The 15,358-nt window shown below is 23.5% G+C and overlaps 1 protein-coding gene across 1 annotated transcript in view; it reads right to left on the bottom strand.

Moving 5' to 3' along the window:
* Nucleotides 1–14,883, bottom strand: part of AstA (allatostatin A) — a 39,219-nt gene extending 24,336 nt beyond the window's left edge. Inside the window, exon 1 of the mRNA XM_067265171.1 lies at nt 14,729–14,883. Within this exon, the coding sequence (XP_067121272.1) occupies nt 14,729–14,742 (14 nt within the window). The 5' untranslated portion in view covers nt 14,743–14,883. The remainder of the gene's footprint in view (nt 1–14,728) is intronic.
* Between the last annotated feature and the right edge of the window lie 475 nt (nt 14,884–15,358).

The raw sequence follows: 15,358 nt of genomic DNA, 5'->3' as shown, positions 1-15,358 counted from the left end.
GTATAAAATATACATATATAACTCGATATGTTACAACATCACGTGAATAAAACAGCCGTTTGTTAGGTTTAGTTTGGTGTCATAAGGCAATGCAAGGCACAGGGCGATCTGCCAATGAGGATGCTTCTCAAAAGGCCTTTCCATGGGAGACTGATTCGTATTTAGGTGTTGGCACGTCGAGAAAACCGGGAAAATTTCATGCGGCCAGCTTGTTGATCAGGTGAGAACCCGTAACCAAGTACTAGTGTTCAGTGTAAAATGTATAGCCTATACGACCAAAAACATTTAACCATTCGTTGACAGTATCTAGTATGAGAAGGTGCTCTATTGAAGAGAAGAATCATTAATTGAAAATATTTTCTCATTTAACGCTTCACCAGATGGGTAGTGAAGGAGAACAGAGAGGGACGTAGGCTATTACTTTCCCTCTTGAAACGAAATTATAATATAATATTTGATATAAGTAGTTAATATTATTAATCAGAATTTTTCCTTATTTTTTCGTGGCATTGAAGATGCATATAAAATTTTCCTGAGTTATTGAAAGAAAATAAAAAATTAACACATTCATTTTTTAAATTTATAATTAAATAATTGTTAGCAGCTTATTCTCAAAGTTTCAAGATTACGTCTGGAGAATTCAAAACACTTAAATAATTATATCTTCATAATAATTCTAAATAAAGAAATGATAAGAGTAATTATTTACTTATGGAAGGCAGTTTATTATAAGAACACATACAGACAAATGTAATAGACTAAATAAAGGTGATTACAAGTGCAGCATCATGTTATATGATTAGAAACTATATCTGAATGACTTATGATATGTCCTTGTAAGTAAAAGCACAGTCGCCAGACAGGAAGGTGCCATATTCAATGTCAGTTAAGGAATCTCATAATCTGCGATTTGTTCATCCTTTTGTCAAACGTGTTATAGATAAGTTCGAAACATATGTATAGCTGTGAATTATCTGGCATTAAGTCAGCTATTCTCTAATATTGATTATAGAAATATTTTGCTAACTTCAACAGTATAAAACATAATTCGTGTCATCTAAAATAAACAAAGGTTTTCCTATTGTTTCTTTTGTTAGAAGTAAGTTTTCATGTAAAATGTTATTCTTACAAATTTATATTTAAGTCTTTATTAAAAATGTTTTAAAATGTTTTTCTTATAAATTTTAATGTAAACAAAATAAATAGTTTATTGTAACGTTTTACTTGTTTTATGTGACAACTTAATTAAGATTCTAAATAATAAATTATACTCGTAATAATTTATTCCATTAAATTTAAACTTGTACTTATGAAATAAATTGTAATTATTGAGGACATTAAATATTTAGATTATTTTTGACAATATTTCTTTATGAAATAGTGATTTAATTAAACTTTTAATTTAATTAAGAGAGATTTAGAACTTCAAAACAAAAAAAGTTTTTCTAATTTCAAATTAATGAAATACATAAAGTTTAGAATATATTTATTAAACTCTATCGAATTTTTATAAAATTACGTACAACATTAACAAAAATTATTATTTTGTAACACATGTTTTTCATCACACTGATATGGGAAAGTTTTCAGGAACAAAATAACTTTATTGTTTTCGAAGTGATTAATGTTACTAATTTTCACTATTTTATATTAATAAATTTAATTATAATTTAACCATTAGTTGTATTACTTTACAAATTTAATTATAAAATAAATAATAATCGCAACTACGTGTAAAATTATAACATTTCCTTCATACCTTTCCTTGAACCACGTTGACAATTAATATCATAGAAAGATGTATTTTCTTCCCAAGGCAGGAACCACGCAGCAATTGTTTTTGTGTGGTACCTGTCTTGGGAAAACATACCTCTGTACAATTTCCTCCTATATAATTCTATTATATTCATAGATCTATTTGATTATAGTTAGAAATTTTAGCCAAATAATATACTAAACTTCGAAATATCAAATTATTACAATATAATATATAATAAATTTTGCCAATTAAAATTACTTTAACAACATTCTAAAGATCTACAAATAATATAAATTATCTGTATTTCTTACCAGTAAATATAATAATTATTATGTTTACTCTTAAAGCTTGAAAGTATAAAGATTTTCTTCACAATAAATCTAATTATTGGCAATTTGAGTACTTTGTACCTTTAAGAATAATGACGTCGGATTTATTCAGAAAACACTCGAGTTTTGTTTATGTGATAAAATAATTGATGAAAAACAATTCTTGTTTCTTGTTACCATAATGTAATTTCAAGATAATTTATAAATAGTGACACATTCTTAATCCTTATTAATGTCAGCAGAGAACTTTTATGCATTTAATTCTTCTACATTCAAAAAATTATTTATCTCATTAATATTTTTTCTATTCTTTAAATGTAGCAAATATTTGGTAGCCTTGTAATATATAAAATATAACCCAAATTTAATTTTAAATAAAATATACAATATAATTACGTGCTATAAACCATAATTAAACGTAAAAGTAGTGAATTAGAAAGATAAAAATGATCTTTATCTAAATTATCCTTGAGTTAATTGAGATGAAGTAAAAAATTGAGAGTTTATATTCATTCGTATTCACAATAATTATAATATAAAGGTCATCACAAACGTTTTACTCGGACTTTCGTAATACAATTATCCCAAAGTTTTCTTATTTGAAAGTATTCATCCTCCAGGGATGAAACAAGTAGAAAAATTAACAATGACAAAAGAATGTTTTTTAATTCGAAATGATTTATTCTGTTCGGCTTTCTTTAAGTTAAATGTTAATTTTTCTACTTGTTTTACCTCCGAAGATACGTTCCTGACATTTCAAATGTCTTATGAGATTGTATTACTTAAGAAACACTGATTAAATCGTTTGTGATAAATTACATAAATATTAATTGAGTCTAGTTTAAATATAATATAACTAAAATATAAATATTATGTTATTTATTATTAAAAATACATTTTAATGACATAATTGCAATGTTATTTTATATAACCACATAAGTTTTTACAGTTAATTGCTTGTTATGAATATTAAATACTGTAGTATCCTAATAATCCGAAATTCGTTTAAACGTAATCCGGATTAATTAATGGTTTGTATTTATTTATTAGTGTTATTTAATTCTACGAAAGTGTTTTTAATTTTTTTATTATTTTTAATTTACCAAGGAACTCCAAATAATATTTCATCACACCCCGGGTGTTTAGAAAATGGCGGCATTCGTGTGACGTTTTATCCTCTCCAGTGTTACCTCAGGGGCCAATGGGGCGCAAAATTCAAATATTTTATTTACAGAAAAAATAAAAAATGAAATATCCGATTATACAAATTAAATTAAATTATTGTATTCTTAAAACATCAAAAAGATCACTTTAAAAATATATTTAACTTTCGTTTTAATTATTAAATTTTAGTTTCATTTCACTTAATTCACTTGAATGACATCTTTCGGTTTTAATTAATGTTTGTTTGTTGAGATTTTTTATTAATTAAATTAAATAATAATTTATTTAATGTCAGAAATACGAGAAATAAACAAATGACAAGTATTAGTATCCATATATACTCTGATAATCAAATTGCAAGTTGTTTGTGATAAAATGTGATTTTTCAATGCAAAATTATTACCAATTTCTGAAATGATAAATAAATATATAAATTTAATCAAAATAGAGACGACAAAAGTTGAAAATAATTTCTTTCGTCAAATATTCTCTGGAAAAATACAACAGTTGGACACTAGTAAAGACTATAAAATGTCTTGGTTTTGTTATTATTTTCAACACTTTCCACAGCAAGAAACTTTATTTAGAAACTTCTTTTGTGATAAGTTGTGAATTCTAAATAATTTTTCAATATTCTGACAACATGTCGAAGAATCAACACAATTTTTTTGCATCAAGCTCAGTAGTTTCTAATAAAACAATCACCAAAATAATAAGCAGACCAGTGTTTCCGACTGAAGCACAGTGATGGCTTGAAAAATCAATGTTAGATTATTCATTCTAAAATTGTTTGGACTATTAAAATAATGGGATACCAAGCTCCTAAACCTGATTGTCACCAGATAAGGTCATTTTCAAGAAATTGCGCATCTTATACGCCATAAATTACTAATTATGGTTCCCAAATTTGGTCTAATCTGTATGTTGGTTTTATTAACTTATTCGCATCACACTTCACTGCCCTGTCCTACTACCTTAATGTATAGAAGATTTTTTAGAATATTGGTTTGTACGCTTCAATAAATAAAATAATTGAATGAAAATAATCACAATTAATTGCATGTTTAATCATATCTAATTAAAACATGTAAATGTTACTTATTCGACAAAACTGGTAAATTTTAATTCTGTGGTTTCAACTTGTTAAAGTTTCATACACTAATTTATAGGAATAATGAAATTTTCATGTTTCTATATTTGTTTTTCTTCACAACTTTTAAAGCAAATGTTACCTTTGCAAATTACTTTAAAACTGTACATAACTATATTGAAGTTATATACTCGGCCTGTATTTAATGGTATTTATAGAGTCCTTCTCTAAATAAAAAGGTGATTATTATTGAATCTTATACAGCAGCCCTTAAAGATGAATATGCAGGAAGGTGTTATGAATATAACATTGAATATTGAAGGATAGAAATGCAATAAAATTTGGAATACTTTAACAATTTAATCCCTCTTTTAAAATAACATTTAGGTGAATATATAATACGTTTAAAAAAAAAAAAATTGTAAAACTGAAATTCTTGCTACTTTTTATCATAATTGTTTCATAGTAAATGTCATAAACAAACAACACAATAGGAATTTCACTACTATTCGTTTGAAATTCTTTGTATTTCATGAAATATCTCATTAAATATCAGATATAAGTTGAGGGATTGGCTACATAATTAATATATACATTTAAATAGACTAAACATTGTTTTACACAAATTGGACTATTGAAGAAAATGAGACACACAGTTCGCATGATTGCAGTCATAATATGTTCTAATGTTTAAACTCAAAAGATATATTTTAGTAATTATAGACAAGATTAGAATTATTAGAAGATATCTTTAGAATTTGGAGCACTAAATTCTACATAAACTCCAAGTAGAAGAAAAGGATGAAGGACAAGAGACAGGCGAAGTGAAAATCATAAATGATTTTTTTCTAAAGAAATGCTTAAAAATTATAGTATTTTTAACGTGATAAACGATAATCGGAAGCTATCCATCTTTCTTTGACAATAGTCCATCTAGACACTTCAAAAATAGTTGGAAATTTTTTAAACTTTCACAAATAAATAGTTTCTTGGGGTGAAGAAATTTCCAGTTATTTTCTTACTGCTGACATAAAAAATTCTCGTAAAAAATATCTATTCTTTTGAATTAACTAATAATTAATTTAACTAATTTCTATATTTATTACAATGATTATATGTTCGAAAACTTCATCCAGATTCTTATATTAGAGTGTCAAAAGATATTATTAATTATTAAGAAAATTAAAATATTAAATTGGTTTAAACTGCTAATTATTTTACGTTTAAATAAATTCGAGGGTTGAACTTTATTTATTAATTTAAATAATTAATTAATTTTCTTATTAAAATTGGAAGTATTACTGACTTAATATTATTTTAAATAAATTTTTAGTTTTTTTCATTAATTAACATTTTTAATTATTATTTTTTTATTTAAGTAAAATATTACTCCATTAAAGATTGTGATTAACATTCTTTCAAGTGAAGATTCTTTTTATACTTAATGTTATTCTTTAAGGATTAAAGTTGAAGTTTTTCGGGAAGAATAATAAAGAAACAGCAAACTGCAAAATAATATATTGATCAAAGGAAAAAAATGTCATATTGTCTGTTTGTTTAATCTTTACATAAAAAAGAAATTAAAGAAACATAAAAGATATTTTCTGTTTAAAATTTTAAAAAATTGTACAGCATTATCGGAGAATATTAGCTTTTTTGTTAATTATTTATTTTTATACATCAAAAACATCATAAAGATTCTCTTAAAAGAAGAATTAATATTAGAAATGGTAAACTGTAGCTCATACTTCAGGTTTCACTTATAAGATTCAGGTTTCAGGTACTAAAAACATATCATTTTTATTATGTAAATATAAGAATTAATGTATAGAAATGTAATTAATAAAACTAAAAGTAAACTTTGTTTATAAAAATAAATTTAAAACTTTAAATTGTTTACTCAGATTACAATTGTAAACCTTTCTTTAACAAATAATAAAGACTAATTATTATAAATTACTCGAGTTTAGAAATGATTAGAAATATCTCTCGCTCGAAATAATTAAAATTAAACTGTCTCATCTATTTAAGATTTGTTTAAAATATACTTTGTCTTGTTATTGTAAATAATGCTTTTCTGTGTAGTGTAATTTTATAGTGGAACTTGAAAGTAAGTAATAACATTAAATTAAAATTGAAGAAAAATTATATGATAGTGTTAGTAAATATTAACTAATCATTAAGTTAACACAATAAATATTTATATACACACATATATACACGATATAAATCATGAAAATCGTATTTTCCATGCTGCTTCATGCGAATATTATGCAGGAAAGCTTCAAATTCAACAAAAGGGACAGGATTCTAAAACCAGAAATGTTGACACGTGTGATTTGCGTTGTTGTATTATTTCCTTTTCTGGTTACACGTGCATTTATAATTCAAGTTTCTCAAACACAATGCATATGCATATGCATTGTGTATGAGAAACTTGCCCCTTCCTACTAAGGTATGTGAACCTTGCCCCTTTTGCTGTCGCTGATGCTTTCCCACAAGGCTAAAAGATGCAGTATTCCTAGCACACATTGTATGTATAAATATGCATTCTAGAATCAATAATATAATGTATTTCTGACTAAAAATTATATTAAATTATAAATAAAATTAGTGACAATTTTAAAAAATTGCATCTATTATTTTCATAATGCTTAATTTTACAGATATTTCTAAAAATTTTTAAATTCTAGTAAATAAAATATAAATTTTGTTTAATTCCTTAATAGATAATTAAAATTTTCTATTTGTAAATCAATGAAAATATTTAATATAATAAAATATTGAATTAAATCTCGAAACGATTAATGAAGATTACTTTTCAATGCGTTAAGTTGATGAATATCGTTAAAGTTTGAATAAATCACTAAAGATTTCATCTGTAATTTCCACTTTAAATTACCTTAGATTTATCTACAGAATTTTTTTAATATTTATTTTATTGAAATAGCAACTGTTACTTTTAATTGTAATTATAAAAGACAATGTTAATAATGTTTAATTGGGATACGATTTAATTTCATAAATTAATATTAACTGGAGCATATATTTTTGATTAAGGGGAAGGCATTGAGTCTTTTTAACTCTACATTTTTGAAAAGTTTTTAATAACTGAAATACAGGAAAATATGTGCAAACTGAATCATGTCATATATATGCTATGACATATTATTTTTATGACGAAATATTAACAAAAACATAACATCTGCTAGTGATAAAAACAGAATATAACACGTGTTATTGTGTCTGTCTGTGTTAGTTCGATTAAAATATTAAAAAATAATAAAAATGCTACCTTTAATACTTCATTTCATACTTAATATAATTTTTTAAGGTTTGTTATTTTTAATTTAACACTATTTTCTATGAAATATTATGTATATTATGTTATAAACATCCAGCAATCCATATAAAGTTGGAAACTTCTTGTTTTACGTACATAAAATAAACTTTTCCTATTATTTAGTATATATACAAGTCTGAAGAATAGGGATTCTTCTATTGCTCTTTAATATAGATTTAAGTGTTTATATCTAAAGAAGACTTTACGCAAGATCATTTATTAAACGACGTAAAATTAATCATTTTAATGATAACTAATACAGTACCCTAAGTGATAGTTTGCAGTAGAAAGAACCAATAATTAACACCAGAATCCTATATCAAGGAGTTACGTCGCTCTCCACCGAAATTAGATAAGCCATTTATCTAAAATAATTTGAAGTTAATTAGTCAATAAAGTAAAAATATAAAAAATAAACAGGCGAATAAAGATAAAATTTAGCATAAAAGATTTCAGAACGTAAACAAATATTCATTGTTTTTCTTAAAAACACTACAACTAAACACATTTAACAATTGAAAAAAACAGCAAGATTATATTACGCACGTTTTACTTTAAAATAAATATATGCAAATCAGCTTGTCACTCGATCTTAAAAGATAAAAGAAAATCGTGATTTTTTTAAATATTCCGCATACTAAATTAATTATTGATAAATCGATTGTATTATTGAAAAAGATGACAAGTGTTCTGTCAAAATAGTAAATTCGAGTAGATAATTGAGCAAGTCTTAAAATAGAGTAACAATATATTCAAATTCCATATTTAAGATGGTTTAAGCTGCTTTATTAAGTAATTTGAGAACTTTAAATATGGCCAATTTAATCTGATAAATGTAGATATTACTTGTAGTAAGTAATAATACTAGTGGATAATATGTTACTAAAAAATAATACAAAAATTATGGCAAGTTTTTTTTTTACACTTTTAAACATAAACTGTCATTATATTTAAATAAAAAATCTATACATATACATGCAGTCGAACCTCCGACCACTACATACTTCCAAAATTAAAGGTTTTGTGTGCATTTTTGTTCCAAAAAAAGTTCTTAAAAATCCAATTATGGTCGTACCTCCATATAAAGACCACCTCTAAACAGCCGTTGTTTAGGGGTGGTCGTTATTGGAGGTTCGACCGTATTTGTATTTTCATAATAAATTATTTTCTTAATTTAAAAATTAATTATTAAATGCTTTATTAAAAAAATGCTTTATTTTTTACTTTATTTTTTTCAAACCGCTAATCCTATAATATCATGAAAGGATATTAAAGTATTATATATTAATAATAATTGAATAAAAATTAAATTTAATATTCTGAAGTAATGTAATTTAATTTACTTTAAAATAATATTTGAAAAATACATCTAATATATTGTTTTCCTATAGAATAGATACATTGTACGAAGCGATGAATTAGTAATTGTATAAAAGAGTGTTCTATTATAATTAAGTACAATTAAAAAGCAATTTCAGTAAAATCATTCTAGGAAATTTAACATATCAAAGATCGTTTATTTTCAAAATTAGGCTAATGTTAAATTGATTAAGTTGTAAATATTCTAAGTAACGATTATATAAAGAACTTTTCTAATTAATTGATCACAAAATATTAAAAGTTTTTAATTTAAATTTAAAAAATACATATATAATTAATTAAAATGACGTAACATATATTAATTTATATAAAGATTAAAGTTACATTATTACAAATTAAATGTATTTAGAGTATAATTAATTCGAAACACGTGTTTTTCACGATACACGTGTTTCCAGGTGTCTAGATTATGATTTAATTATTATTATTAGGGATAGAGCCACGGGTTTCGCATAATAATTTTTAGGGGTCAAACTTGGAAACATATAATTAAAATTTGTTTAATCATTTAATTTTTGGGGATTTATCACAAATAGATTATAGAACGCAATATTGCACCAATGCATCTCATTGTCGAGTGTGTAGAGCTACATATTTCGATCACTTTTACGATTATAATTTGTGGAAATTTTTACTCAATTCTGGGGAAGTGATTTGTTTGCCTCCTATGCAGACCCCATGGCTAGAACCTACTCAAGGAATCTAAGCTGAAGAAAGGAAAAGAGTGAAGAGATGAGAAATAGGATGAGAAAAAGGAGAGAAGGTCTTAATAGTGTACTGAGCAGATAGGATGGATCAGAAAGTATGGAAATAAATACAAAATGTTTACATTGTAGTTATGATTTAATTAGCCATAATATGATATTTTTAAATTTAATATATATGTATTTATGGCTTCATTTACATTTAGTTTAATATAATTTAACTAAAACTAGCTAAAACTAATGGGAAAATGTTAATTTATGTAAAATATATTTACCTGTAAAGTATTCATATAATTAATTGCAATTAATATTGATTATTTTGCTTTCAGTGTTAATTGCAATTAATAATACAATTTAAGAGACAATTCTCATTTATAAGCATGTAAAAAATTGTAAAATATAATACAATTTCTCTTCTTATAATTTTATAAAAATAAAAATTAAATTAAATATTTTATAATCAAACTTAATTTATTTTTAAATTGCTTTTCAATAAACTAAAATTAATGAAGTAAACTGATATTTAAAGAAATACATAAACTAAATATGAAATATTTATGTTATTATAAAGAAATAAATAAAAATAAAAATAAATTAAGTTAATTTAAAATTTAAATATTAAATTTTAATTTATTTTTTAAATAATAGTAATTACCTTACAAATTGATCTCTTAATAATATCTTGATAAATATTAAATAACTTAATATAAAGATATATTATATTATATATATAAATTCTTGGGTTAACCCAGACTTGAAACTGTATATCTAGAATAGTGGCTGATGCCTGTACAGTTGTCCTATATTATATAATACGCAGTAAACAGGCATTATTATTATTGGATTGCAATTTTTAAAAATTGTAGACGTAAATTTCCACTGTCATCCGTCTGTCTGTCTTCTGTCCTTCCTTAACCTCAAGAATGGTATTAGATGGATAACCAGCATGACTCTGTTGTTGTCAAGAAAAGTATGATTTCCAGGGGCAAGACACTACTAATTTGAGGTGGAGAGCATATATTTTAAATTAAATAAATTAATAATATGATTTTTTCTGGTTAATTTACTGATTTTTTTACATATTAAGATATAATTAAAACTTAAATCTCTGTATTTAAAATTTTAAATGATATTTGTTGATAATTTTAATAAGCAAACGGAATATTTACTTATCTTTAACTACTATTTTCATTAATTACAAGAATTGTTATTATAAAAATACTAATATTTACGTTAAAAATAATGAATGTTATCTCTTATTAGCAGCTAAGAATTACAGTAAATAATTTAATTTATACAAGATATGTTTTTCTGATAAAACTTGAATTGGATGCTTAGTTTTTTTTATGTTAGAAAAATAATTTAGGATTTATTTTTATATTTTTAAAGTAAAAAATAAATTAATAAATCTTGATTAGTTATTTAATTTCTGTAACATATTTCGTTATTTTATAATAATAAATTTGTTTTTTTCAAAGGAATATCGTATGATTAAATGGAATTTCCTTTGAAGTTTCAAACTTTTTGGAAGTTTTTCTCATATTCTAAGATCTGCAGTTTAATCCGATGTTGCGAGGTGTGTTTCTAGCACTTTTGTATCTAAGAAAATTGTCGTCTTTGCTATTTTATAGTTGATTTTAAGATGCTAGGAAGGATCTTTCTTATAGCAGATTGAGAACTTGCAACTTTGTAGAGTATATTTGCTCTACACGGTTGTATAGGAAATTCCAACATCGTAGTTCAGACAATTTACTCACGTTTGAGATGCTTAAAAATACTGTGTAAAGTTTTATTGTATACTTTACACTTAATGAATAATATTAATAAATCGGTTAATTATTAATTTTACAGTATTTTAGCAATTTTATTCTATTGAAAAATCATAAAAACACTAATATAAATCGTTCTAAATAGCTATTAGTTATCTGTATTATGTATAAGTTTTATTATTTATTATTTAATGTATGTATAGTGAAGCTATGTCGTGTTAAAAGAAATTTTGACATTGAATAATATAAATGATAAAAATTGCTTTTCGAATATTACAAACGAAAAATAGTTGAATATATAAAAAAATAAATTCATATATTATTTCACTTTAATAAAAATTAAATAAATGTTCAAATTAATTCAATATCAAAAGTTTTGGTAGACTCTCTTACTGTACGTTTATAATAATTGGGCTGCAATTTTCAAATTGTAGACCTGTACATTCCTACTGTCTGATGTCTGTCCTTTGTTAATTTGGAGAACAGTGTTCGACAGATAAAAATCGAATATATGGAAACCTTAAGAGGTCCCGATTAACTATACACGAACTTCCGGTCTGGACCATAAGTCACGTGATTTTAATTCAAAACTTTCTCGAGAGTGGAGTTAAATAGATAACCGGCATGACACGATTATTATCAAAAGTGTGGTGTACAGGGGTAAAAAAAACACACTACAAAAATACAGATCAAATATGGAAAGTTTTGGGGTTGAAATTCTATAGGAACTTCCGATGTGGACCGGAAGTAACGTCATTTTTAAATCGAAAGATGATTAAAAATTACAGTTCGGCATGTAACGCTGTCACAGTAAATAATTACTCGGTTAAGTTTTTAAAAAATGATAAATTTATAATAAAATTTGTGTAAAGTTTAAGTTATTGTCTTTATTTTAACCAAGTAATTTTTATTTTTACTTTCTAAAAATAAAAATTACTTGGTTAAAATGCTTAAACTTTAAACATTATTAAGTAGTCTTTATACGCTATTATTATTTTCATTAATTTAAATATGTATATATTCTACACTTGATCGAAAATAACTTAAAAAAATAATATTATTAAATTATATTGCATGTCACCTGTTTAAAATATATCATATTCTAAAAAGAATTTCTATTGTAAATCTCAATAGATTTTATTAAGTTTATATTTTTTAAATAAATATTTAATATTCCATTGTATATTTTAGTAAAAAATCTCAAAAAAATAATAATCATTTTTAAAATTAAAAATAAAATAACACAACTAAATTCATAGAAAATTTAAATTTTGAAAAATATAAATTTCATTTCTTCGAACAATAAAAGTTTTACATGCAAAAAAATAATAATAATAATAAAATTAAATAACTTTGCTATTATTTATGTAGAGCGGGCTTTTAAAATATATATTATAGCTTTAAAAATAATTTTATTTCATAGAAATATAAAAAATATTTAGAAATTATTTTCTTGTCGCTTATACTAGAAGATAAATATTGTTAGTCATAAAATATAATTGCATATGTTATGGACTACAAAGAATATTTATAGTATTTATCGAGCGCTTTTCATGCCATTCAATGAATAAGATCCTACTTTATTATAAAGGAAAAAATATCTTATGAGTCAACATCATATAAATTAATCACCATTGAAGTTTTATTATGTTATTAACAATATAATATATATAAAATTCCAATTTATAATATTATTAACTGAATTGTGCTTTAAGATTTCTAGTTTCAAATACTTTATAAGTTGAATTATAATTAAGTAAAGTAGATTATTATTAAATCGTCTTCTTTTTGTTAAAATATACTTCATTGAAATCAATATTATTCTCATGCCAATACATCTATCCAAAAAAAAGACCTTTATCTTCCAAAATCTTTTTGGATATAGATGACATTTGCTGAGCCAAAAAATTATTTTAAATTTAAATATATATTTTAAAGGTTGACAATTAGCATGTCAAATCTGCTGGTACCTTCACCCGCCTTAGAAATTGTTAATTCCCACTTTAAATTGGGACACTTCCGTAAGGGCTAATACCTGCATATGTAATTACTATAGTATGTCACTATTTATCCCTCATCTCATTAATTTATAACCATTAATAATTACGTAAATTATCGTTAAAATTGAAATTTTATTATAAAAATATCACATATGTTAGTCAAACTTTCATAATTTTAATTATGCAGGAATTTCCATGTTTAAATGGCAAAATTAAGTAAATATTCTAACTTCTGGGGAGTAATAAGTTGAAAATAATTTCTATATTTATAAATATATTAAAATTATATATAAGTTAATGTTTTTAAAGTTTTACAAAACTTATTTTACAGAAATTGCCAATAAATTATGCGAAAAAAAATTAATTTAAACATTTAAATTCTTAAAAAATTCGTCCTTGAGTTTAAAATTATTTTATAAAATTTTTTGTGGTTACAATTTTAAATATATTAATCTGTTTTCTAAAATATTTCTTTTTATTTAATTACTTAAATAAGTAAAATTATTTACCAATTTTTCTATTACACACTATTTGTTTAAAAACATTAAAATTTATTAATAAATAATAAAATAAATATAAGTTCCAAATAAATATTTAATTAAACATAAGTAATAATAATATTTTTACATATCGTAGATTTAATTAGAATTTAATTAAAACTTTTACCCTCGACTTATATCTAAATTTATTTAATTATAAAAAATATATAATTTTTAAATTTATAATATTAATAAAACTTAAAGATTTTTTAATGAATATTTAAATTATTTTTCCCCTTTCTGCGCTGTTAATTTTAAGAAAGTTTTTTTTAAATCGATCAGTTATAACGTTCTTCAATGTTTTAATATAAATATATTAAATTTTGACGTCTTTAATTATAATAAACTAATTATATTTATAGAAATCCGTATATTTATTTATTATAAAATTTCTAAAACTTTTCTCTTGATGTTATAAAATTTAAATTTATAAATTAATAAAAATAAGTTATAAAATAGGGAAACATTTTAAATATCTACACTTAAATTAACTTTATAAACTTATAAATAAATTCAGAAACGTTATATTTATATACTTATACTGGCAATAAATTTAACATATGTATATAATAATTTTAATTTATACTAATTAAAGAACTTAATAAGAATAAAATGAAGGTAAAATAATTAATTAATTATAAGAATTTTTACCTGTTAGACGTCATGTTATTTTTCTTTTTTGGGAATTTTCGCAATGCCTTAGAACAAACTTTTTTGGCTGTTCTTATCAATTCTGCAGCAGGAGGGTTGTGAAGCAGACTTGCACCTCACATGGGTCTTATAAACCGAGTCAGTTCGTGGGCGCTCTCAACGTGACGTCATTTAGCTGTCATCCAGTAACGCTTCGAGTTTGTAACGATAGCAGGAACTGTAGAAGAGTTCTGTACTAAGAGGAGGAAGCGCCAAGGCTTTTAATCATTGCTAGTTGATATGTGAACTTAATTTAGATAAGCAAGAATCTTAGCTTTTTACATTATATCAATTGCACTAAAATATTCTTTATATTTATATATATATATATATATATTTTTTTCTTTCTTTTAATATTTAAATTGTGTAACCAGAAGTAAAGGCTGTTGAATCGACGAATGAAATCACCTGTTAGTGTTTAATAATTAATTTAAAAATTTTAAATTTGGTTGTGTATAAAACTGTTTAAAGTATAGAATTTGATACTTTTAATTGGATTAAATTTATATTTAAGGTTTTAAATCGTTTTTATTTTATAGTAAATTTGATATTAATTTTGCAAAAATCAATTTATTTACTGTTAAAACGGAA

This window comes from Centruroides vittatus, unplaced genomic scaffold, assembly GCF_030686945.1.
Source record: "Centruroides vittatus isolate TY-2023 unplaced genomic scaffold, ASM3068694v2 contig_10, whole genome shotgun sequence".
Taxonomy (NCBI): Eukaryota; Metazoa; Arthropoda; class Arachnida; order Scorpiones; family Buthidae; genus Centruroides; species Centruroides vittatus.
Note: the sequence above shows the minus strand (reverse complement) of the source record. Positions and strands in the feature narration are given on the sequence as shown.